Here is a 27237-nt window from a genome sequence, read left to right on the forward strand (position 1 = left end):
GGCCAGAGAACAGGCTCTTGTAACTCATTCAGATTGCCATCACATACACGTTATGTTAAAAATTGGGGCCATCTGCTGTATATGCCGTCGTAAAGGCAAATCCATCTTCGACATGGTTTCTTTTTTTGTGAAAGAATCAGACAATCTATTCTATCAATCACAAAAAAATATTTAATGGAATGAATACTTATTTCATTTGGTATTTCTGTCATATACACTTGTGTGTCTGATTGTTGAGTGCGATGTTGTTGAATGTCAAGTCATAGCTACCACAGATGCAAAATCTTGCACCAGGGCCCATCATAACAACATGCACTGGGGCCCATCCTAACTACAATACACCACTGCTTGTTACCATTCCTACAGCAGTGTCTCTTTGGCTTAAGACTGTTTAACAAGCTTGTTTCAAGGTGGGCCGTCACATGACAGAAATACCACTATATTGTGATAATCCAGACAGCGATGAAGATTATTTTCTTAATTTTGAGAAACCACAATAAGCTAAATGGCAAAGTGTACACTAACTTCTATTTGACCGTTGCATGTGCAAATAAAGTGTGTACTGACCCAGTGCAAAGGTGCACTCAACTCATATTAATTTCACCCATAACTGCTGTGTGGACTCTGTCATTAATAATAGATTGATCTGAAGGTCATTTCTGATGCACAGCACATGGTGGAGAGAACTCCATGAACTGTAGTCTAGGAACATTGTCTGTGTTTTCTAGTCATATATTCTTATGTCTTAACTCTTGTAATATACCTTAATATTCCTTTAAGTGTGTATGGGCACAGTGGCTTATGGTGATTATCACATTTGCTGTTTTTTTTAAATCAAATAACAAGGATTAAAGTAATCCCATAACATTCTATGCTGTTACCATTTCCCATATTATTTCCCTGGTCTGGGATGCGCAGAAGCATGACGCCCGCATCCCTCCCATCCTCCCTCTCTCGTGGACCAATCGCATCCTCATCCTCGCTGCCACCCAGAGGTGCCACTCAGCCGCTTTCCTCCAATAGAAAAGTTGAGCTGAACGGGACGCTCCGGCGGGTGAGCTGTGGGGCGCTGCGGTTCGGGTCCAGGTGTGCCATGAGGACAGTGTAGCCTACTGAAATTTTGCCATTCAGCCTCAAAGGTAAGACCCGACACCACATGCGAGTGTGTGCATGCCCGAACTGGCTCTTGTGTCTGGACTTTAGTGGGGATGGAGTGGCATATGTAGAGCTGAAATGGACCGGCACAGGAGTACCGCAATGCAGAGCAGTGCAGTGCCGGTGCCGCTCAGTCGTCATAGGGGTGAAGTGATGTAAGGAGCTGCGCAGCTACTCTTTTTTTATGGGAAGGACTGCGACAAAGTGTTGGATGAAAGGTCGTTTTAGCTTCTCACTCTGCACCTAAGATAAGAAAGTGCGTCTCTGTGGATGCAGAGAGGAGGCAAGGTGAAAATGTGAGACTCTGTGTGCGCCAAGGGCGCAGTGAGCTTATGGATGCAGCATGGCATCTGTTTGTAAAGGGCACACTGTCCTTCATGGGCGAGGGGGCAACTCCCTTAACAAATCACTGTTTAAAGATTGTTTTCTGGACTGTGCTGTCATGACGTCAGAGCTTGTCAAATATTGCAAATTAAAGTCCTTTGACAATCAGTTACTTTTCTCTCCATCCCTGTCCCCTGGACTGTGACAGACAAATGCAAAATGCATGAGAGTCCAAGAACAGTCCAGCCCCCCCCCCTCTTTAGATGCCAGAGAGATTAAGCATACTGTCATGGCTGCAAGATGTTCAGGGGAAGTGAATTAATTCTCCTAACATTCTCAACATGAGGCCTGATTTCTTTTCCTGCCTTTATTTTTGACATATTCAACCTTCTGTGATGGACAACAGAAACCCAGAGCCAGCACTCAAACTAAATAAAAGAAGCCAGATTTAATCAACTCGCCACTATAGCCCAGAAAACTCCAGATGGTAATGGCATCATTGAGATATTCTTTTGTTTAATTTCAATATGACTTTGACAGTGATTTCCTGCAGCCATAAAACAAACATGGGTACTCAGGCGGTCACTGAAACACTGGGCTTAATGCTGACCTAAATTTCGCTGGTCTGTCCAAAGAGGATCTGTGATGGGATTATCTCCGGGGGGAAACACATGAAAACACACTTTGAAGAACTGATTAGAATTAGTAGTGGAACAGATTGTTGCCGCCATAGAGGCAAAATTAAATATAGAAGTGTTGTGGGAGCTTGTTTTTTTTTTATGTTTGCAATGACTCATCCATATGTAGGATCTTACAGATGCAGAAGAGGTGTTGCTTTCACTTTATCTGAAGCTGTGCAGATGCAGCATAGATGCAGTTGGGATATTAGTGTTGAGTCATCAAGAGTGCACACAGGGAGTCAGTGCTGCAGTCTGCATGTGGATGCGCTGTATACTGGGTGTATACCTCCGCTCAGTCTGTCTCTCTCTCTCTCTCCATTTCTGGGTGATGCAGACAAGTGTGGCTGCTGAGGCACATGGAGGAGGCTTTTTCTTCCTATATCATGCGTTCCTATTCTTCTGATATGTAGAATGACTCAGTAAAAATCAGTGATTCTGGCTAGCTGTTAGCTAGAAGGATGTTCATTTGGTGTCAGTATTTACCTCAACAACTTACGTTCAGACAGGTTCTCCACCTTTTCGTTAAGATGTAACCCTATCAGTTGAACTCAAGTAGCATACCCCTCCACCTGGATGTTAAATACTATTGACAGTATTTTTTTGTAGTGTTTACAACGTTGTTACAGTAATTTTTCATACTATTAAATGCCGGTGTTTTGGTCAGTTTGGTTAAGTTTGATTTGTGACAGTGGCAGACACTAAATGTTAAGTTACATTTAGCTAACTATTTCAACTAGGGGTGGGCGATATGGCCCTAAAATAATATCATGATATTTCAGGGTATTTTTGCGATAACGATATTCTTGATATCACAAATTAGTGGGAAAAAAAGTTATATAAATTTAAGAAAATAGAATATGATATAGTTTTACATGTCTGTCTAACAATTTGCCTTCAAATATTCAGGAAAAACTAAACAAAAATGACCTGATTTCTATAGTTTGTAAACAACAACAGTAACTTTGAGTGAGATTCAGATTCAACAAAATAAAATCTACCACAAATTACACATTTAAACACCTCTCAAATACAAAAAAAACCCGTCCCTGGGATCTATATACATATATTTTAACAGACGATTTATATGCTCTTCCATTTCTCCTCTAATCATCACTCTGTAACCTGTGACAGGCTGTTATGATACCACAACTATCGTACATTCACATATATGTAGTTTTTTTGTCGAGCTGCGAGCGTCACACAGGTTTACATTACCAAAGGTTTATGACAAAATCACTTGACGACACCGCTGTGTGCGCATGGCGAGACAGGAGAGGGAGAGACGCTGTGCTGCTGCCGGAGGAGCCGCTGAATGAGTTCCCTCTGAGAAGTCTGAGAAGTCCTGGGCTGTTCATAAAACATTCAGGGTGCCACAGTTTATTCCTCACTGCTGAAGCTGCTCCTCTATTTGGAACCACCATAGAGTCGGCAATAATTTCGCTTTCAGCCATGTTTGTTGTTGCCATGGGTAACAGCATGAGGTCAATGTGTCAACAAGCTGAAATATCGCGAGTATCACAATATGAAATTTTCATTTTCTATTAAAAAGTTATACCAGTGTTATCATGAATTAGATGATATGGCACACTCCTAATTTCAACTGCATATCTGTTATTATACAATGTCTGGAAATGTGAATTGTGCATGATATATAAATAACTTAGAATCACACATCACTCTGAGCTGTTTCTTCCTCTCCCCATGACTCCGTCTTGTTACAAGTCTCCAGCAGCGTAGGCACATAAGCTTGACTTCAGTGTTTCACAATGCAGTGAATCAGACAATTTGGAACTGGTTGTTCATTCCCATCTGTAACTTTCAGTTAGCTCGTTCAGCCATTTCTCCATGACTGATAGTTAGCTATTTTATTAGCTTACAGTTTAGACTGCTCTGCTTGCTTGCTAACTACTTTTCACGCTCTATCAAGTACAACACATTGAGTATAGTTTACAACTGACTATATATATATATATATATATTTCTAGTCAAGCTGTCATTTACATTTTTTTCAGTAGTTGAACTGAAACAGTGTCATTTTGCTTAGAAATAGTGATTTTTTTAATAATAAACATGTTTTGCTACATCAATATAATATTACAATATGACATTTATTTATCAGAATACATTTCTAAGAGAAGATTGCTTTCTGACTTACTGTTCCTAATCTCATCCCTTTGACTTGTGACACTGCAGGAGGATTATTATCAGATGAAGCCTGAGAGCTTTAAGCTCCATGTTTAGCATAAAGGTTTAGTTCCAAGGTCTGAGATGTGTCCTCATCAATGAACAACACCCCAAGAAAAGCGTGTAGAACACGAGTGTTTCACGTATTCAGCCCATGAAGGCTAAGTGGTTCCAGGTTTTACTTCATGTACAATGCTGCTTCAGAGGCTTTTCACCCTGAGCAGAATACAGAAAACTATTAATAATTATTGGAGTAGTCATATTTAAAGATATTGAACATTCATCTTCTAACCGCTTCATCCTCTTGAGGGTCGCGGGGGGGCTGGAGCCTATCCCAGCTGACATCGGGCGAGAGGCAGGGTACACCCTGGACAGGTCGCCAGACTATCGCAGGGCTGACACATAGAGACAAACAACCATTCACGCTCACAGTCACACCTACGGACAATTTAGAGTTATCAATTAACCTAGTCCCCAATCTGCATGTCTTTGGACTGTGGGAGGAAGCCGGAGTGCCCGGAGAGAACCCACGCTGACACGGGGAGAACATGCAAACTCCACACAGAAGGGCTCCCACGCCCGGGATCGAACCGGCAACCCTCTTGCTGTGAGGTGAGAGTGCTAACCACCACACCACCGTGCCGCCCAGATATTGAACAGTGTGCAAAATTTTGTCAATTGGCTTCAGTGCCAAAGAATCTGTGTCAGACTTCCATCTGAAAACAAAACTGGTGGCAAAATCGGTACAGCGTAGCATCGCAGTATTTTTGTGTCATCACACAGTGCCAAGTATCAATTTTTTATTATGATTAGGGATCGACTGATATGTTTTTTTTTTTCAGAGCCGATGCTGATACCGATTATTTTGAAACAGAGATACCAATAGCTGATATTTACAACCGATATATGTCTTCGGTAAAAATCATAGTTGACACAGAATTGACAAAAATAAACACTGACAAAGCACTACATTCAAATGCAGTTAAGCATATATTTATTCTGAGAACTTTTCCAATGAAACAGTACAGTGAAAAAACATCATAGTATAGTATGTAATTTAAAAGCAATAAAAAAACAATAAAAAAATAAATAATAATAAAATAAAATAAAGGAGAGTTCAATTAAAAGCCAGGCTGGAAAGCCAGGAAAAAATTACAGATACCGATAGCCCTAAAAATTCATAATATCGGCCCCGATAATCAACCAGGCCAAATATCTGTCAACCCCTAATTATAATATAGAGTAAAACTTAAGGTAGCCAACTAAAATAATATAATGTTCATGTTTGTTTTTGTTTGTTGATGTTTTTGTTATGTCTTGTTGTGCGTCGTAACCTTTATGTCTTGTTTTCAGGAATCTGTGTTGCTGCCTTTTTTGGCCAGGATTCTATTGTAAAAGAGATTTTAATCTCAATGAGTCTTAAATAAAGGTTAAAAACAAATAAATAAATTAATTGCTTTTTCAGTCCACTAGATACATTTTGCAGCTGCAAAAAAAAGGCTTAAGTGAGATGAACAGAGTGAAAACTTTCTCTTATTAGATAAAACAGATGTTGACAAAGTTTTCCTTTGGCGACATAATTTACAGTTGAAAAAAGGTAATTAATCGCAATATATCGCAATATATTTTATCGCAATACTCAGCATATCTCAACATGTAAAAAAATCACGATAATATTGTATCGTGACCTAAGTATCGTGATAATATCGTATCGTGGATCCTCTTGTGATTCCCATCCCTACCATCTCGTAGCCTTTTTAATTTATTTATCTGCATTCATATACAGATATCAGCCAAAGTGACCAGCACACAGAAGAAGTCTTGGCCCGGATATCCGCCTGCTGCACTGGAGCCTCAGAAATATTGACTTTTGCCCTCGGAGGCTACAGTATATCGTTGTTGGAGTGATAGCGGACAGGTTCCGACTGTGATCAGCAAACATAAATGGACTCCAGAAGCTTTGTTCCATGAGTACAACTGTTAGTGTAAAATAAAGATTTTGGTGTTTGTTCCCATGGGCTTCATTGGTGCATTTTGACCTGAATTCACGCACTGTTCTGTGCTATCTAAAATGATAGGATTTACTTAAGCTTGCACCAACACAACTTTTACTGTCCTAATATAACTTCAGATAGCATCACAAAGTCAATATTGGTGCAGATACCTGTTCAGCTGATTGGATCTGTGCGCTCCAAATTTAAACTGTTGCAATTGGATGTTTATTTGATGGGCCCATATTAAGCTTGTACACACTGTACACTACAACAGCATAAAAGATGTATAAAGATTTTTCCCTTGTGCTGCAGTGTGTTCTGTAAAACACTGGAAGCTTAACGAGTGCACATAAAAAGATCAAGCCCTCCCCCACTTCCTCCCATCCTGGTCATCTTTATCAATCCTGGGTTCATCCTGCTTTATATCTCCATGTTCCTCCCCCAGCTGTTCCTCTGTCTTAATATCTCTGTCTCTCCCAGTGTTTCCTGTTTGACAGTGAGACTGGAAACACTGCAGTTGCTCAGAGCGATGCTGCTTTCTCATCCTGCAGAAGTGATGTGTAAGCATGTGTTACTGTGATGGCACAGAAGGAGGTGTCTAAATACTGCAGTGCTACCTTGTGTTTTGTTGACAGACAGCCCTGGTGTATCAGTGTGAACACACACACACACACACACACACACACACACACACACACACACAGTACAGGCCTGTGTTTCTGCAGGTGCTTGCGGATATGCACGCACTCCGCATGTCTATTTGCAGCGTTCTGCTGAGTCATTCTCAACCTGAATCATTTATATGCACAAGGAGGATTCGAACTAGATCTTGACTCTGCATCGGTGAGGAAGATCATGCAGGGTCATCAGTCTGGTCTTACATCTGTAGGGACACATAAGTGATTCAATAAAACACACTGAGGGACGATCATGTTAAAGAAAATACTTATGTTGTTATTAAAATTAATTATTTTTGCTCCCTCCTCAGCTCTTTCCAGTTCATGTCCTGTCTGTCCACTGCTGGTTCGTGTCCCTCTGCCCATCCACCGAACTCACGTGGTTGCAATAACTCGGTTTGTTGACCGTCATGGCTTCTGCTGCTTTGCTGCTCCTGGCCCTCTCCTCCTCTGTCTCCCTCACAGGTAGGAGGCACACTGATGCCTGAAAATACACCACCACACCCCCTTAAATTAAGTCATGTGTAAACGCTGCACGCCATGAGCTTACATGATCATGTTTCTGCTTTGCAGTGGCAGTCCTGTTTGGTGAACCCAGAATTTTTGGAGGTGAGTTTCTTGGAATTGTTGTATGTAAAGTCAGGACAGAAACAGGCCATACTGCACGTCCATCAGTTTACCGTGTCATCAGCTAATTGTAATGTTACATTTGTCAGATGATGCTACTGGATATGGCCCCATCTTTGAGGAGGAGCCTGTGGATGTGGTCTACATGGAGGACTCCCCCGATGGGAGAATCTCCATGAACTGCAGGGCACGAGCGAACCCACCAGCTTCATACAGGTTACACACTATAAAGACTAAATTCATATGGTAGTACCAGATATAATGTGGTAGGACATGGTGTGGGTTGGCATCTTCTCCCTTCCGTCCTGCAACATTCAGTAGTAGCTCCTGCCACCTACACTCAGGTTGTCATTGTGGACTACAGCTCTGCTTTTAACGTTCTTACCTACAAAACTTTTTCAAAAATTATGTCAACTAGGAGATAATCACTCTTTATGTCATTGGATTCTTGGCTGTCTACAGCAGTGGTAGGGCTGATTTCAAGCAATAATGAATCAGCCCGCAGACATGAGGTCTTGTCGCTGGTCGACTGGTGCTCTCTCTACAAATTTAATGTTTCCAGAACTAAAGGGGCTGGTGGTTGACTTTTGGAGAGATGGGCTAAAAAGAGCCTTAAAGGAGCAGTGTGTAAGATGTAGGGGGAGATAGTGGCATCTAGTGGTGAGGATTGCACACTGCAACCAGATTAAACTTCTCAAGGTTAGAATTTCTTCAGTGTTCATTGTTCAAATTCAAGTTTTTACTGCGAGATATATTATCCGCAGAGGTCTCCTATTCTCCAAAACAAACAGTCCAGGTGATGTCTGTAGACGAGGAAGCGCAAAAACACAAAGATTCTTGTCAGTGAAGATTCTCAGTCATCCAGGTCATGGTAATCGTAAGTGCTATATCGTAGGACTTGCTTGCATTTCTTGAACACGTTTCGCCTCTCATCCAAGAAGCATCTTCAGTTCGAAATGACTGGCGCAAAGTTGCAGGCTATAAACCCTGTGTGGGTGGGAACCCTTGCAGAGTCGTAGGGGTCACGTGAGCTCTTAGTTATAGAGCTGTTAAGGTCACAGTGTGAGTCGTTGACCCACCTGGCCACCATGTGAGTCGTTAGGGTCAGGTGGGACCAGGGGTGAATGGGTGTGAAGTCGATTCTTATTTTCAGGGGATTATACACAAAAGAAAACCTACTTATTATATTATATTCAATATCTGCCAATATATCCCCCCAAATCCTTCGCACTGGACCTTTAAGTTCCTCGGACCAGCTATCTCCTCTCTGAAATGGGATGACGATTCAATTTCTACAATCAAAAAAGCCCACTCTTCTTCCTGTGCCAGCTTAAAATGTTCGGGGTGTCCAGAGAGGGGAAGCTGCAGCTCTACAGAGCAATGATAGAAACTGTTCTCACCCTCTCTGTATCTGTATGGTGTGGTGACTCCACAATTCAGCAGAGAAGGCAGCTCCGCCTCAAAAATCATCAGCTGCAACCCCCCCCCCTCCGTCTCTGACATCCATGAGACTCGCAATCAGAGCAAAGGTCTAAAAATACTACAGCAGTCTGGCAACCTCCTTGTAATAACTCTCGCCTCAGGAAAAAGTCTCAGGGCCATTAAAACCAAGACATCCTGTTTCCTCAACTGCAGAACCATAATGGCTCCCCAATTCTGCACTAGCACTTTGCACGAGTAAACCTCTAATACTGTACTTTAAAGCACCCGACACTTTATTGTGTTTTATGGGTTTTGGAGTTATGTATTATGTGTTTTTATTTCTTATGTATCTTGACTGTTATGCTATGATTGGTTCTTGCACTGTCAATAAGCACACTTAGGCAAATTCCCAACAGTCTTGAATCTTGAAACTTGTATTGTACCACTGCTAGGTGGCGCCGTGATAACTGGGAAATCAAGCTGATGGAGCAGCCAGACGAGCACTACAGCCTCGTGGGGGGGAACCTGGTGATCACCAACCCCAGACAGAAGAAACACGCTGGGACGTACGTCTGCGTGGCCAAGAACATCTATGGCACGGTCATCAGCAAGGAGGCCAGGGTCAAGTTTGGATGTGAGTCACACATTCCCTCCTTGTTTCATGTTTGAGTTGCCATTTTTATGTTCAGTTCTCCTGTTCCATCATTCATAACTCCTGATTATCTTTTTTAATCTTCTCATCTGAATGTAGTTGTGGAGGAGTTTCCCCAGGAGGAAAGAGACCCAGTGTACGTCAAAGAAGGACAGGGCGCTGTTCTGCTATGCGCCCCTCCAAAAGCTTGGCCACGTACGTACGGGTCTTCACACCCTCATTTGAAAAGCCAGTCTAGTGGAGATAACAATAATTACTCTGTCTTCCATTTTTCAGAGGAGGTGACCTACCGCTGGATCTACAACGAATTCCCGGTTTTCTTGTACACAGACCGCCGTCGGTTTGTCTCCCAGAAGACGGGGAACCTGTACATCTCCAAAGTGGAAGCTCAGGATGCAGGAAACTACTCCTGCTTTGTTTCCAGCCCGATCATTGGGAAGAGTGTCTTCTCAAAGTTCATCCCACTCATCCCCTTACCTCCTGACGATGGTTAGCAAATAATAGCTGTGAAAAAATATAAACGTCTACTAACAAATGTTGCAGAACAGAGTTTAGAAAAACAGACACACAATATTGTTGTGTTCATGATCCGATACATTGAACATTTTGGATATAATTTACTTTTTTTTTTGCTTCAGGTGAGGAGAGAAAGTACCCAGCAGACATCAGGGTGAAGTTCCCAGATACCACTGCCTTGCTGGCCTCTAATATTACACTGGAGTGCTTTGCTCTGGGAAAGTAAGTTTTTATTTTTGTGCTCGGTCAAAGAACTGAATTCATTAAAAAAATGGGCTCATAGGATATATGCTTCCACATAGTCATTGGTTTAGTTTCTTTGTCTTTTCAGCCCCATCCCTCATATTGTTTGGAGGAAGGTGGACGCCACAGACCTCCCAGCAAATCATGAGATTAGTGAGTCAGGAGCTGTGCTTCATCTGTACAATGTGCAGTACGAAGATGTAGGAGGATACGAGTGTGAAGCCATCAACACCAAAGGAAAGGACTGGCACAAGGCCTGGCTGTATGTGGAGTGTAAGTGGGTTTCAATGTAGAGTGTACTTTAAGAAACATTCAAGTGTAAGCCTTAGTATAGAGATTATTTCTTACAATTGAACTAGTGGTGTTCTTAGGTTGCTTTCAGACCTAGGGTTGTCTTGCTTTGGTCTGAATCAGTGACTATACTACACTATGTCATTCACTTTCTCCCTACATCCCCCATATGTCTTACAAACATGCATATGTGTGACGATACTAGTTCCCTGGGAGGCGTTTCAGGGCAGAGATGTCTTCACACTGATGTCAGATATGCGTTGCTTCAAACATGAATTTGAACCATCTGGGCACAAATCAGAATCGAGCATTAAGCCCTGTAATGTGAACGTAGCCTTGGACAGCAACAGTGCGTACATCTAAATATTGTGTTGCATATAATGACTTTTATGCCCGTTTTGTTTGTTCAGCTGCTCCAGAGTGGGCAGAAACCATCAACAACACTCAGATTGACATCGGCTCAGAGCACACCATGCGCTGTGTGGCATCAGGGAAGCCCTTCCCTTTCATTCGCTGGTACAAAGATGGATATATGGTAAAAAAAAAAAATCATTTTGTTGCCTGCCATTAAAGAAGTTGGGGAGTACATGGTATCAGCTTAACATTTGGGTTGTGTGTGCGTGTTTTCCAGTATGGGAAGGGGGAGTTGAAGTTTTCCAGTCTCACTTTTGATGACTCAGGAATGTACCAGTGTATTGCTGAGAACTACTGGGGCATCAAGTACGCCAACGCTGAGCTGCGAGTCATCGGTGAGCCCTTTCAATAAACAGTGCTCTTATTGCCTTATTATATTAGGAAGCACAATTGATTCTTCACTAAGTCCTATCTATCTATCTATCTATCTATCTATCTATGAGTGAAAAATATTCTAAAGGACAGAACAATTTATTTGTCGGTGGAGTATTGTGAAAGAGGAAGACATTAAAACTGAGGAGAGCTACAGAGAGGAACAACAATGTTCTTGCACAGCAGGTAGCTCATTGTTTTTCGCTAACATTTAGTTATGACTATCTGTAACTTTCATTATCAATTTGTTTAAAATACAAATCGCTTCAAATGGTATAAGACTACCTAACTAACAACATAAATGTAAGTCATTTACAAAGAATATTTGACTGTATTTGGTAGCAAACATGCTAAGCTAGCTAACCTTAGTTACCTTGGAGCATACAAAGGAGTTGGTCTTCAGTGGATGCAGTTGTAAGTGAGGTCTTCCTCACAGTTTGATACATATCCAAAGTTCAACTCTTGTGTTTTTGGCCTCGGAAAAGCAAAAAAGAAAACAAAAAATCCCCCTCCAAACTTTGGGCATATCTGCTGTCAGACTTGCAGGTTCTATATACACACCATCTCTTGTTGAGATTGACAGGCCACCCGTGCCTAATTACGGTTGCTAATTTAGGACTGGACCATGGCCATCCACGTCGGACGGACTTAGTTAAGGGTCACTGGTGTGCAACAGTTTCAAAGACCAAAGGCTGATGAAAGACTAGCTGTTCAAACAGAAGATGTCATGACATTCAGGATAAATCTGAAACTAAACATGAATTCACACTTTATAATCTCCCCTCAGCCTGTGCTCCTACATTTGAGTTGAACCCTGTGAAGAAGCAGCTTCTTGGAGCCAAAGATGGCCGTGTAGTAATCGAGTGTAAACCCCGAGCTGCTCCGAGACCGCGGTTCACCTGGACGAAGGGCAAAGAGCTGCTCTTCAACAATTCCCGGTCAGTCAGCATTAGCAATAAACAGTGGACTCTAGCACTGGAATGCCCTCCCAACCATCCGCTGTCAAGCAGCTTCGCTAAATAACCGGTCTCATTTTTAGGATTTCCATTCTGTATGATGGGAGTCTGGAGATCCTCAACGCCACCATCAATGATGAGGGGGTATACACCTGCTTTGCTGAGAATGACAGAGGAAAGGCCAACAGCTCTGGCACTCTCACCATCACAGGTCCGTGAACATGTGTATATGTGTATGTGCATATTCAAATACAGAAAACATTAACAGTTTTAATGTATCATTTCCCTAGAGGCGACCATCATCACAGAACCTCCTGAAGACTCTGAGGTGCAGGTCGGCGATGAGGTGATTCTGAATTGTGCTGCTTCATACGACCCCATGCTGGACATTACCTTCATCTGGGCCATAGACTTCAGGGTCATTGACTTTGATGCTGAATGGACACACTACGAACGTGTTACGGTAGGGTGACGGTTCATCCGAGCCTCCGTTATCATCTCACACCCACAGCTGATCACTTAACAACCACTGATATTGTCAGCTAATGTTTCCTGCCCTCACTCTTTCCCTTCATTTTTTATCTCCTTGTTTTCTCTTCTTGTTGTTCAGAGTGAAGATGGCAGAGGTAACCTGAGAATAAAGAATTCCCAGATTTGGCACGAAGGTCGCTACACCTGCACGGCTCAGACAGTGGTGGACAGCGATATTGCATATGCTGACCTCAAGGTTGTAGGTCAGTTCTATCACGTTTTACCTCGAATGATCATGGATGCCGAGCTTAATGATGCCTGAGCACAAAAGTGCTCAAAGTGCAAAACCTAATGTTTGTGTAGAGATTATTTTTCTGCTGCGCCACTGCTTTTTTGAGGGGTGCTTAAAAACTCACAAGATTTGGCACATGTATCTGACAAACTGATTTTTGATGGGTCTCGTACTTGGGTGTAACAAAATTTCAACAAAGTAGCCTTCTTGGTACATTTTACCTAGAAGTATGAAAACTGAAGGGCACATGTGACATCCAAAGTCTCTTGGAGCAATATCCTAACTCCAAAAGGAAGTCAGCCATTTTGAATTAACTGTGCACTCTTAGTGTTTAGGCTTATATTTTAACAAACCAGTGGTAGAGATGTCACCAAATTTGCACTGTGCCATCGAAACACCTTTCTGATGAAAAGTTGTTGAAATTTGATAGATGCAGTGGCGAGGGGTCAAATTAACATGTTTCACCACCAAATAGGAAATAGTTTGTAACTTGCCTGCATGGTCAAATCTGCACCATACTTCACATTCGATAAAAGTCCTGGCCTGAAGACATCTACGTGCCAATATTTGCAATATTTGATTATAGTCATAGCACCACCTTGTGGCAACAGGAAATTACATGTTTTCTTCTTAAACAAACTCGTAGAAGATTCATCAAATCAGCAAAAAAATTTAGTCAACACAATCTTAAGACCCTACTGATGAAAGGTTGCTAGAAATTCTTGTTTTTGTTGAACAATATTGCTGTGGCATGGGCGTCTGTGTATTTTGCCGTAACAGAAAGTTGTTGTAAATTGAGTGTACAATGTCCAATCCTCTCCAGATTAAACATGCTTAAGAAGAGTCCTGCCTGAGGGCATCTTCATGCCAATATTGAGTCAAAGTAATTCTGCCACCTACTGGCAAAATGTGGGCCTTGTGTGACAAACATCTGAGTTACGTAAATTTTATTTTTTAATTTTAATTTCTAAGTCTTGCGTGTAAATATATGGTTGCTTCAACTGCTGTCTTGCCAGCACACCCAACATTCAGCTCTACTTGTAGCTTAAGTTTTTGATTTTAATTTACCTTTCTTTGTGTGGTTGATAACCTGAGCAAATTTCCATTATAAGAATAGATCATAAACAATGTACCTTCTTTTCTTTCCCCTCTCCTCCCTGATCCAGGTGTTCCTGGGCCTCCTGGTGTGATCAGGATAGAAGAGATCGGGGACACGTGGGTGAGGCTGTTGTGGACTAAAGGAGCAGAGCATAACAGCCCCATTCTCTTCTACACCATTCAGACCAGACACTACTGGGCACTTAATGAAGACGACTGGAGGGACGCCAGCACCAGTAAGTACTTCTCACTGCCAGTAGGGGGCCAACTTGCTTTGAATTGACCATTCTGACCTTATGTGATTTGATTGCTTCAGTTTGCAAGTAAAATGTACTTAGATGTTGTTGATAGGATTGCCTGATTGTATTGGACCAGCACAATGCAATGTGTCATGCCATCTGTATCTCCTTCAGCTCCAGCTGTTCTTGACGGCAATGCAGAGAGGGCTGATGTGACAGACCTGTACCCCTGGATGGAGTATCAGTTCAGGATCTTCGCCACGAATGAGTATGGCGCCGGAGAGGCCAGCATCCCCTCCCTCAAGATCAAAACTTGGGATGCTCGTAGGAAGAGAATATTAATACCTTGACATATATTTTAGTCATTACAGATTTGGTGCAAAAAGAAAAAAACTTTTGACCTTTCTTCTTCTTAGAACCGGTGGTATCTCCCACTGATGTGGCGGGGTATGGAGGTAGAAATGGCGAGATTGTCATCACATGGACTGTAAGTAAGCCCTTAGTTCATGTGACTCATTTTTTTTTTTAACCAAAAATAGCACTCACCCCCGCGTTAAGAAAAATCTAAGAGGTGTTTTTTTTCTCCTTTCCTATCCACTCCTGACCCCTTAGCCCGTGCAACCGTGGTACTTCTATGGCAAAAAGTTTGGCTACATTGTGGCATTTAAGCCTCACGATGCTTATGACTGGTGGTATGAGACCATCTCAGACCCCGAGACCAGGCGTTACGTTCACAGGGACTCCTACTTTATTCCCACTGATGAAGACTTCCAAGTCAGAGAGTTTCAGGTGAAGATCAAGTCGTTTAATGTGAAAGGAGACGGACCGTACAGCCTCACCAAAGTCATCTACTACCCAAGAGATGGTGAGGATTTGGTTTTTTGGTTTGGTTTCAGTTGTGGGTGACACTAAACTTACAGTTAAACTTAGCTGACCAACAGTTTTTCTTTTCTCAACCATTTGTCTCCAGTACCTACAGAGGCTCCGACAGATGTCTATGCCAGACCGGTGTCCTCCACTGAAGCTCTGGTGTGGTGGTTGCCAGTGGTCGACACTGGAACAGGCCTGCAGCAGTACATTGAGGGATACCAGGTACATAGCTTCTACTGTACAAGTTACATACAGAAGATTTGTCTCAAAAACTTAAGATGTACACAAAGACATATGAAAATAGAATAGACAGACCATTTTTCTGTTAAGTATTTCAGGAGTAACTGTTGTGAGCAGTCCTCAGGTAAAGGACCACAACACTACTTTGTGGTTGCACTGAAAAAAGCAGCATCTTGCATCATGCTTTTTATTAATCTAGGTTGTTTTGTTGTGAGTTGCCGAGTGTTGGAGATATCAGCTGTAGAGATGTCTGCCTTCTCTCAAATATAATGGAACTAGATGGCACTCAGCTTGTGGTGCTCAAAGTACCAAAAAATACATTTAAAAAAACTCATCAGCAATGTCTCTTTCCAGAAATCATGACCCAGTTACTTAAGATAATCCACAGACCTTGTTGTGAACTATTTTCTTTCTACCAAACTACACCCACCAACTGCGTCACAATGCAGAAGGAAATGTCTATACTGCTGACTCATCTAGCACCACTTAGTTAGCTACAGTTACAGCTCAGCCGAGGAGTTACATTGTAACACATGTTCCTACCACATTCTCAACACATTCTGGCCTTGATGTCAATATTAGTTAGCTAGCAGTGTGATTAAAAGTTGACAGACGACTGACAGATGTCTTATTTAAAAAAAAATGTCCTCTCCTAACCAGGTCAAATACTGGCGAAAGTACGACGACCCAGAGCCGGGAGCAAACCGTATATTTGTTTCAGCCTCTGTTAACCAGACCAGGCTGGAGAACATGCTGCCAGACTCGCACTACCTCATTGAGGTCCGTGCTTTCAATGGAGCCGGCCTCGGACCCCCTGGTGAACACTGTGAGATGTTCACAAAGAGGCCACGTAAGACGAATTACTCACAATCTATGAACAATAAGCATGTGCAATGAGAGTTATTCTATAGATGTGGTCTTGTTTATTCATTGATTTTTTTTTTTTTGTCTACAGCACCACCAGATCCTCCCAGGATGTGGCGCTATGTTACCTGGACAGGACAGTGGTTGTATGTGTGGTGGGATCATATCCAGTATGACTGGTTTGGCAATATTTCCTTCCCACTCTACTACAAGGTGAGTGTGTAAAGCTTTTGTAAAGCTACTGTTAAGCCTGATAATAGGGTGAATTCGTAGCCTGAGTGTCAGACTGAAGCTCCCAGAACCTTCAGTCTGACATGGCTGGGGGAGGGAATTTGATTTTTCCCTAAACAATCAGTAGAGATCAACGACTCACCCAGAATCTGACGTCATTAGTATCCATGCCTCAGGGGTGCCGAAAACAAGCGAGCATTGCCCGTTTAAAATGTCTCCGTCGTTGTGCACGCCCAGCTGCATCGCCGTTAAATCCAGTTTAGCAGCTTCCTTAATTTGGTCCTCCATTAACGCGAGTAGTGGCGAAATACCTCGATAGCATCGTTAATGTGGTCTGTAGGATCTGTAGTGGTCGCCATTGTTGCTATCCTCACCAGTTACCCACCGGCGTACAGCTTGACATCAGCGTGGCGCTGATTGGCTAATCGCTAGACCCCAGGCGTTCATTGGTCCGTCCATCGTTTGGACGAGATAAATCGCAAATTCATTGAAGTATGCCAGACCAGAGATGCAAGCCTACTCAGTTGAGTGGGCGGGGTCTAGGGTCTGGAACCAGGCTGGTGAATTCGGGGAATGTTGGACACTTTTTGGTGTATGCCGCAGCACATCTAAACCTCACTCCATTGATGTTTCTTTAAATCTTTTTAGGCCTTTATAACATTTTTATGATGGAATCAAATGGAAATAAACCATCTTTTAGAAGCTACCTCACTCAGGCAGCTTCTTCAGACTGTGTATAAAGATGAACTCAATGTCCTGCTTTTTGTTTTCAAGGTCATGTTCAGAAAGACTGGCTACATCTATGGGAAAGTCTACATCACTGGCTGGCACTTCATGGACTTCCCCATGCCTCAGACTGGAGACTATGAGCTGATGGTACGTGGCCGTTACGAAGGAGGGGATGGCCCAATCAGAATGATCAGCATTAAGGGTAAGGCTAAAACATATCTATGAGAATATTTTTTTGTCCTCTTGGTACATTTGTCTCATGTTCTTTATGCTTTCTCAGGTAAAGTATCGGTGATCACGCCCACTCTAAGCCTGGTGTCTTTGGTGCTGCTGGAGCTGTGCATCGCAGGACTGCAAATTTAAGGCCTGCCACAAGTGACATGTATATATTAAACTCTGGGAAGTCAGTCTGTGGATAGAAGAGATCCAGTCTTCACCTCCAAACACTCTTCTCACTGATAGTTAAGATTATACATTGCGTATCTGTTCTGTTGTAACACGACACAGGAAGTTCTTTTTCATATAAAAAAAGCATTGGGTGTTGGCCTCGACACTTTTTATGGACTTAATTCATCTACCAAATGAACAACAGCAGTGAACTGGGTAGGACTCCATTGAGAGGGTTGGAAATGTGTCCCATCAAATCCAGATGCTCTCTCAAAAGCCAAAGTCAAAATGAATGAAGGTGGATGTTATGATTAAACTCTCCACACAGTGTATTCAGATAGAAATAAAAGCATCCAGAAAAGTCATTTTAAGTTGTTTTCTGAATGTATAAAGTTAAATTTAAGTTTATTTCCTTTATTAATCCCCCTGAGGAGAAATTCAATGTTTTCACTCTTGCTTGTCAATTACACACAGGTCCGAAAGACACACACATGCACATGCACAAACAAGACCTATACATGCACAAATTGGAGACTAGGAATTGGAGGCTATAGTGAACTCTACACTCAAAGAGTCAGGTCCAAAAACGGAAAGGTATATTCGTGAATAAGTTTTGATAGGAAGGTCATAGAGGGATGGAACTAAGCTCCACCCCCCGATTTATGGCGCTTCCGCGTTGATAGACCCCATCCTCAACCTTTTTGGACGTCGAGAAGTGGATGAACTCGACACCTGAGGAGTCAGGTCCAAAAATGGGAAGGTATGTTCGCAAATAATTTTTGGAATGAAGCTCTACGCCCCCGCTTTTGACGGTTCCGCGTCGATAGAGCCCACCCCCGACCTTCTAAGACATTGGGAAGTGGGTGAACTCCACCACCGAGGAGTTGGGTCCAAAAACGGGAAGATATTTTTTCGAATAAGTTTAAATTTATTTCCTTTATTAATGCCCCTGAGGGGAAATTCAATGTTTTCACTCTTGCTTGTCAATTACACACAGGTCCACAAACAGGACCTATACATGCACAAAGTGGAGAGATGTCAGAGTGAGGGGGCTGCCCTTGGTGAGGTGCCCCGAGCGGTTGGGGGGGTTCGGTGCCTTGCTCAAGGGCACCTCGGCAGTGCCCAGGAGGTGAACTGGCACCTCTCCAGCCACCAGTCCACGCTCCATATTTTGGTCCGGACCGGGACTCGAACAGGCGACCCTCCCAAGTCCCTATGGACTGAGCTACTGCTGCCCCCAAACATTCTATCACTTCATTATGTCATTTTCTTCTTCCATCATTCAGCTTTCTTTGATCATTACTTCCTGTTTGGAGTTGAAATGAGCTGGACGAACATTACCAAGGTAGAATTCAACCCACAGAATGGGACGATGTTATTTATAACAAGCACTATAAATCTCTCAGATGGTCATGCTATGAATATTATGTAAGCTGTGTGATAATCATTGTTTGGTTTGGAACGAGCAGAGTAGGATGACTAAAATGTGTATAGATTCTCTGAACATGTAACTTTTTTGTGGAGCACATTCAGCATATCACATACTTCAAACAAGCGTAGCCTATTCTTCACCGCCATGTTATCACTTTTGTTCAACGTGTTTAGATTCATTTTCTAAATCTTAAATGGTGCTGTGCGACAGGTAGATTCAGAAGATTCTCCATATTAATTTAAAATGTCATCCTCACCAGAATCACGTGCATAGTTGAAGTTTGAGTTCTAGCCGCAACGATAAAAAGCCATAGCCTATCACTTTGACAACTTCCCATTGAATGTTAATTTATGAAAGTGTAATATTTGAATGTCCCATGAGGCCAGGAGTTGAAGAGAAACTGCTGTATATCACATAAATATATGCTACTTTTCTTTATGTCAGGCTGCAAAACCATTAAACAGAGTACAAACCATCTATAATCTATACAGTCTCATTTGTTGAGTTTTAGTCCGTTTTCAATGAGTCAGTTACAAATGTTCCTTTCAACACATGTTCATCTCTGATCTCAGAAAAAAACATTCAACTCTTTTCCCAACTTTCCTATACATTGGAAAATATTTAATACACCAATCAGTGTTGTAGTACTCAAGATCGGTCTCAACACCACTTTTTGCTTGGTCTTCTCTTGGTCTCACACAAAGAGGACCTGGGACTTTATACTACAGCTTCGGGGATATCACTTAATTTCCTGTGCAATAAAACAGTGTTGAATAAAGACAGTTATGTTGATTTCAGCTTCTTATTGTTTGTTTTTAAATGTTTGCTCGTCGAAAACATGAAGACACATTCATTTTCCGTAACCACTTATCCTGTTTGGGGTCCCTGGAGCCTATCCCAGCTTACATTGGGTGAGAGGCAGGGTACACCCTGGACAGGTTGCCAGACTATCACAGGGCTGACACATAGAGACAGACAACCATTCACACTCACATTCACAGAGTCACCAATTATCCTTACTTGCATGTCTTCTGCACAGAGGGGCACCCTCACCCCAGGTTTGAATGTGGAACCCTCTTGCTGTCAGGCTACAATGCTAACCAATGATAAAGCCCAATGATAAAAATACAGTATGGCAATAAACAGGGTCCCCACGGTTATGGAAAAGCTGGAAAAATCATGGAATTAGTAAAACCCTTGAAAGTTTTGGAAAATTCATGGAATTTTGTTGTCTGTAATGGAATTAATTGTTACAGTAATCTATGTATTTAATGTAACATAACAGCAAATATATTTTGATCAGATGTTTACGTAATGTAGCTCCAATAAGTCGATGGTTTGTTTACCATCGTGTAGGTTTTTTAATTTTCCTCCATGTTCAGTCTCTACCTACATGTATCACATCTAGCTTTAATTACGTTTGAATACAGTTTGAATCTGATGTTTGAATAATGCTGGACAAGTGGGGAAAGAAAAAAACATGTGACAGTGTGATTTAACAGTTACGGTCAAGGTTCCCAAAGTTTCAATACCTTTGCCCCACAAATACTTTTAAACTGTACTGCTTTTTTGAGGTAGCGCAACTGATATGGGCAGCCTAGGGCTGTCAAAAGGAGCACCAATGCACACTGCAGTTTTGTTGTAATTCCTCTGAAAGTAGAGTGCGGTTGTTTGAAGGTCTGTAGCATTTGCTTTTTTCGAAACAATTAACCAACAAACCAACAGAACTGTCGGCTGTCAGTCCCCCACTCTGGGACCTCGACTGGTCTGTGTTTACAGATCGCCTATAATATAATTACCATTTATTACCATTTATTTTGTCCCTGGAGGGCAAGCAGTTTCACAACAAGTAAAGTCACACATAAAAAGACATGACAGAACACATAAGAATATAATTACTCAACAAACAGGGGACGGTGGGGAGAATCAAACACAGCAGATACAGAAATAACATTGAATACTGGAATACAGCCATTGCAATGAAAATGAAAAAATCTAAGCAAATTGAATGAGCAAGTCATATTTAGAGTCCAGGAAGTATACCTGTTTGAGCTCTCTCAGAACCTGCAAACTGAAATGTAATGTTTGATTTCAACCAGCAGATGGCAGTATATCTATGTGCCATTTATACCCATGTTCCCAGTATCATTTGGTCCAGTCACTTATCCAGTAGTGTTTATGATTTCTAGTCTGAGTTGCACAGTTGCTACAATAAAGGTTTGCATCACTACAAATGTTTTTTTTATTTTCTGCATGTACGAGTATTCTTTGTCTTACAGTGATATCATTCACACTTACCATCTGTATAATATGCTACTGTATTGGTTCGTATTTCTAATAAGGTTCGCCTGCTATTGCTCATTCCCTGTTCAATGTGGACACTATATCCATCATTTTCTCTAATGGTGTTTCTAAAAAAACAAGAGGAAAGAGCTTTTTTATGTCTGTGTGCTTTTGTTTGTGCTTTAAAGCGAGCTTGCTTGCATACTGTACAGTAGTCTCTGTGTGGGAGGCTTTTATCTCTCCTGTTTCCACCTCCATTACCAGCAATTCCCCCATTTTACCTCCTTCCCTTCAAACAAATTACCTAGGCACAGAAAATCCCATGTGAGGCTGAAATCAATGCTGCCATCATTTACAAACAATCACAGAGGATGCACAAAGGTGAGTCCTCTATGGCAGGGAGTCTTCCTCCAGAGGAGGATATTGAAGAGTCTGTTGTTGTGATACATGGTTCCTCCTGCTTTTATTTACATGCTCTGTGGCTCTTCTGTGGACAATGAACAACGGCATGCTATGTGTCTTCAGTCTCTGTGGCTTGGACAACAATGCTTATGGCATGAAATCTCTCCTTTTTTTTTTTCAAATGTTGCATCTCAGAAGGTACATAACGGCGAGTTTGTTTTGCCAGTGTGTCAGAACTTTGTCAGATTTACGGTGAAAGTGAACCTCTGAGCAGGGATTTGCTGTGTCAAATCTCCGTGCCTCTCCTGTGTGAGACATCAAACTCTAGGTTAACTGCAGTAGTGGTAGGCCAAGCTGGATGTTACACGGTCAGTAACATGGAGGACTGCGTGCATGCAAAACATGAAATGCTGCTGCTAATATGTGACTTTATCAGAATGGATTTATTCCTGGTGGGTCTGATGGATATTGTGCTAAGATATGTGCAGGAAGCACTGCACTCCCTCAGGTCATTACTGTAAATAAGGAAGGTGGTTTGGTCAACTCGCCTGATCAAGGATGCATGTGCAAACTAAACTCTGACACTGGCTGTACTATCGGAATAAAATGCATCTGCACAGGCAGGGTGACACTAGGCTCATACAATGGTTTGTAGCACACTGCGCGGATGCTCTCTTTTGGCTGGCGTTAGCACCCACAGAGCAGGACAGGACAGGGTAAAAGATGTATGTAACGGTTACATATATGTGCCCATGCCCTTAGGGACTGTTAGTTATTTTTGAGGGGGAGGCAAGTCAAATATTTTTTTAAGCACTGGGAAGGGAATTATGTTGTTATTTTGGTTTAGGGGAGGGACATACAATTCTTAGTGTATACCACCTTCCTATCAAAAGTTATATGCGAACATAACTTCCCGTTTTTGGACCTGACTCCTCGAATGTTGAGTTCACCCACTTCCCGATGTCCTAGAGGGTTGGGGGCGTGGGCTCTACTGACGCGGAAGGACTGAAAATGGGGGGGGGGGTAGAGCTTAGTTCCAAAAGGTTGTTATTATTATTATTATTATTATTATTGGGGCAGCAGTAGCTCAGTCCATAGGGACTTGGGTTGGGAACCGGAGGGTCGCCTGCTCAAGTCCCTGTCCGGACCAAAATATGGAGCGTGGACTGGTGGCTGGAGAGGTGCCAGTTCACCTCCTGGGCACTGCCGAGGTGCCCTTGAGCGAGGCACCAAACCCCCCAACCGCTCGGGGCGCCTCACCAAGGACAGCCCCCTCACTCTGACATCTCTCCACTTTGTGCATGTATAGGTCCTGTTTGTGGACCTGTGTGTAATTGACAAGCAAGAGTGAAAACATTGAATTTCCCCTCAGGGGGATTAATAAAGGAAATAAATTTAAACTTATTCGAAAAAATATCTTCCTGTTTTTGGACCCAACTCCTCGGTGGTGGAGTTCACCACCCACTTCCCAATGTCTTAGAAGGTCGGGGGTGGGCTCTATCGACGCGGAACAGTCGAAAGCGGGGACGTAGAGCTTCATTCCAAAAATTATTTGCGAACATACCTTCCCATTTTTGGACCTGATTCCACGGGTGTCGAGTTCATCCACTTCTCGATGTCCAAAATGGTTGAGGAAGGGGGGTCTATCAACGCGGAAGCGCCGTAAATCGGGGGGTGGAGCTTAGTTCCATCCCTCTATTATTCACGAATATACCTTTCCGTTTTTGGACCTGACTCCTTGAGTGTAGAGTTCACTATAGCCGGAAACTGTAAAAACAGAAATTATTGTAAAATTTTCAAATTTCCGACTGTCCTTAAACACATCAAGTGCGATGAAGGCTTCCATCAGAAAAAAACATAATCAAATCTGAGCTTATAATAGCAATAGTCCATCAAAATCACTTTATTCTACTTCTCATTTAAAAACTCAATTGGCAGGTAACACAGTTTCCCTATTTTAGCCCATAAGCATAAATTTCTCTGTATAATTTAAAGGGAGCTGACAGACACAATGAATGTTAAAAGGGGAGGTGTAATAAGCTATGCAATAAGCTTCAGCCTACACCTTTTCGGGCCAGTTTTTTTTTTTTTTAAATTTTTTTTATTGTTTTTGTTTACCTTTTGTTTATTTTTATGCTAAAAAAAGCATTGAATTAATGTTTATTTTGGAAAATGACCAAAATAAAGTTGGAGAATGACTGAAATAAGCTTAACTAAAACTGAAAAACATGAAATGGACCTCCAGTTATAGAGTACAGTTTTGACAAATTTGTACTTTGCATTAGTATTTGTGCTACTATTAAAATGGTTTTACAACACTACATTTGTTTGACAGATAAGATTTTTTAAAAAGAAAAGTTATAACGTGGTTATGAAATGAGTGTATTTTTATAGACGACACTGTCATCATCATGTATAAAGCAGTTAAAATAAGCTCTAACTACACGTGCTATAAATTAAAACACTGCTTAAGGCATCAGTGGGCCTAATGAAAACCTACTAGTAAAATATATAATGTGGCCATTCCACATAATAAGCACTTGTCCCTGCAAATAAACTCACTGTGTTCCTGACACCAAGTGTAGTAATCCCAGCAGGCGTCAGCTCCTGTAAACTCCCACAATGCAGCGGAATGCAGCTGATTATTTACGTATTAGATATTCCCTTTGCTGCTTTCCATTTGATCAGAAGACGCTCTCTGGCTGTCAGGTTGGACCTGTGATGGCGGGAGCACATAAATAGATTTAATAATAGAGCTTGGTGCTCAAAGCAGGTTCAGCCTTGTGCGATTTCCTACCTCTCACATGCACTCAGTGCATTTTTATCAAATCCTCTCAGCCCTTTTAGTCCCATTTCCATGCTCTGAATCACCCCCATCCTTAACTGTATACCAGTGGCTGTGTTTTTGCACAGTAAAATTTAAATAGAGAATGTGTTTTCTATAATTTAGCAGCAGTGTTGCAGCCCTGAAGGGAATACTATAAGCACCAAAGGTAAGCTCAAAATCAAGCCAAACTGGGACATATGCAAAGCAGCCTGTACTAGCCCTCGCACTGGCCCATAAATCACATACATTTGGCGGGGCCCCCTGGCTTGCTAGCTAGTTAGCCCCAGACTAGAGAAGCCACTGGTCCCACAGAGCGGAGTGGCCTATTGAGCAACATCAGATAGCTCCCAGGGTTTGGAGAGAGCCACACTAAATCTCCCAGACCAATTTGGCGTGGCAGAGCTGGCCTGTGTTAGCAACACGGCTAACCTGGTTAGCAGCCTGTAAGAGCACGGTTGGAGGCCCCCTCCCGCTGTTCGATTGGCTGGAATGGGTTGTGGTGTCAGATCAGGAAGTAATTGCCTCTTCTATGGATAGTTTATGACCCTGTTTATCCTGTGAAGAATAGCTCCTTCATATATCCCTCTTTCTGGCGGTGGTGCTTTGTCAGGCTGATGGTTGATGTAGGTGCCCCCTCGCTATTAGTGAACAAAAAGAATGGGCACCTTGAGGCTGAAGGAAACAATTTTAGCTGCATTGTGTGGCATTGAGGGGGAATTGATTGCTTACTGAGCATTGTATACTCTCACAGAAAAGGTTTTTCCTGTCCATTGGCTAAATTGGGAGACTTCATTGTGGGAATATTCCCCAGATACCCAGTATCCGACAGTGCTGTCTAAATTCCTAAATAACAACAGACAGGTTGTGCTATTGTGTGACTTGGTTTTGTGTTGCTCATCAGCCTCCTGCCAGATTTGTGCTCTCCCTGCACCCGGACCCCCCAGCCTGCTTTGGCAAATCCTCTCTCTTCCTCTCTGTCTTGTGCTGGCAGACCTGATGCTTGGTATTGCTGATGCCAGGAAAACAGTTTCCAATCCTCTTTGAGTCCAATTAAAGATTAACAGCAGTACCTCCGCAAAGCCAGGAGCCTTTCATTGCTTTAAATACCTTTTCAGCTTTTGTTTAGGGGATGTACATTCAGTGTGATTGCTGAAATTAGGAAATGGGCAGTCCACACGAGGTGCACTGCAATGTTAACAGCTGTCATTGTTTGACATCACTTGTAAACAGAAAGGACAAGGACACTCCAACTGGGGGGAATATATTGATTCCAAGATTTGGATCAAATACTTCACTGACATGAAACAAAGACACAGAAAATAACTCCCCTCTGTCTGTGAACATACAGTAGGGACATATTTCCACCAATTTTCTTTTGCCAAACTAACGATGTGGTTCTACAGTTGGACAGTTGGTCGTCCCTCACTTTGACTGTCCAAACTGAAATGTCTCAGCAACTACCGCTTTCACTGCCATAACCTTCATGGTTGCCAGAGGATAAATCCTTGAGACTGTGGTGATCCTCTGATTTCGTCCTTGGCACCACCTGCTGGTTGACATTTTGGATTTTTAGTGAAAATTCTCAACAGCTATTTAAAAATTGAATTAAAACAAATTTGGTAGAGATATCATTTGGTCCCCAGAGGATAAATCGTAATGAGGTTTTTTGACCTTTCATCTAACGCATTCAGCAGGTCATAATTTTCACTTAACTAGTTGAATATCTCGACAACTACTAAATTAATTTGCACAGAATCTTGTAGGCGTATTCATGGTTCCCAGATGATGTATAGGTAATCCATCCAATGCATGACAACAAGTTCAAACATGCCACAGTTACCCAAAACATTTTCATTGGGAGAAACATGCTGCAGCCCCAGAAATGATATCACTTCAAAAACACATACAAAATCCAAAACAAAAAACAACAATGGACACCTGATGCATAGTATGCTAACATGCTAATCTAAAATCCACTGCAAGGCAATGGCAATACAGACGCTACAGTCAGTGTCTAGAGCATAGTCTGTACATGAAAATGGACAACATGTTGCCACTTAGTCCCACTGTACAAATATGAAGCCAAAATATCCCGGATACGATTGCTTCCATCTTGCGCTGGTGATGTCATTTGGAGCCAGAGTCTGCGCAGTAGTGATCTCCGCCAGCATTGAGTTCCTGTCCATACACCTGTCTGACCAATCATGACCAGTGCCACTGATAGTGGGCACACCAATTGGGACACCTAGCTTACAACCAAACCTTTGAACAAGCAGCAGTGTGACCAGAACTATCTCAAGTGACACAAACCATTTTTGGGTTAGAATTTATTCAATGTGTACTTTGAATTTTAGTTTGGCCCATG

At 42.2% G+C, this 27237-nt stretch overlaps 1 protein-coding gene across 1 annotated transcript; it reads left to right on the forward strand.

Moving 5' to 3' along the window:
* Nucleotides 1-994: 994 nt before the first annotated feature.
* cntn1b (contactin 1b) lies at nucleotides 995-20107 on the forward strand. Its single transcript, XM_049566329.1, has 24 exons — nucleotides 995-1139; nucleotides 7326-7479; nucleotides 7588-7623; nucleotides 7731-7857; nucleotides 9516-9697; nucleotides 9815-9910; nucleotides 9992-10204; nucleotides 10354-10453; nucleotides 10563-10747; nucleotides 11176-11300; nucleotides 11397-11514; nucleotides 12339-12489; nucleotides 12591-12718; nucleotides 12798-12970; nucleotides 13118-13241; nucleotides 14437-14604; nucleotides 14782-14931; nucleotides 15024-15094; nucleotides 15220-15472; nucleotides 15578-15699; nucleotides 16378-16567; nucleotides 16673-16794; nucleotides 17587-17743; nucleotides 17822-20107. Exons 2-24 carry the CDS (start codon nucleotides 7425-7427, stop codon nucleotides 17902-17904), a joined length of 3129 nt encoding a protein of 1042 aa, XP_049422286.1. The 5' UTR covers nucleotides 995-1139; nucleotides 7326-7424; the 3' UTR covers nucleotides 17905-20107.
* The last annotated feature ends 7130 nt before the right edge of the window (nucleotides 20108-27237 follow it).

The sequence above is a fragment of the Epinephelus fuscoguttatus genome, linkage group LG22 (assembly GCF_011397635.1).
Source record: "Epinephelus fuscoguttatus linkage group LG22, E.fuscoguttatus.final_Chr_v1".
NCBI classification, from domain to species: domain Eukaryota; kingdom Metazoa; phylum Chordata; class Actinopteri; order Perciformes; family Serranidae; genus Epinephelus; species Epinephelus fuscoguttatus.

Coding starts and splice junctions, on each gene's coding strand:
- cntn1b (XM_049566329.1), top strand. CDS start 7,425: ATGGCTTCTGCTGCTTTGCTGCTCCTGGCCCTCTCCTCCTCTGTCTCC. Junction 14,932..15,023: donor GATCAAAACTTGGGATGCTC/GTAGGAAGAGAA, acceptor TCTTCTTCTTAG/AACCGGTGGTATCTCCCACT. Junction 15,473..15,577: donor CATCTACTACCCAAGAGATG/GTGAGGATTTGG, acceptor ATTTGTCTCCAG/TACCTACAGAGGCTCCGACA.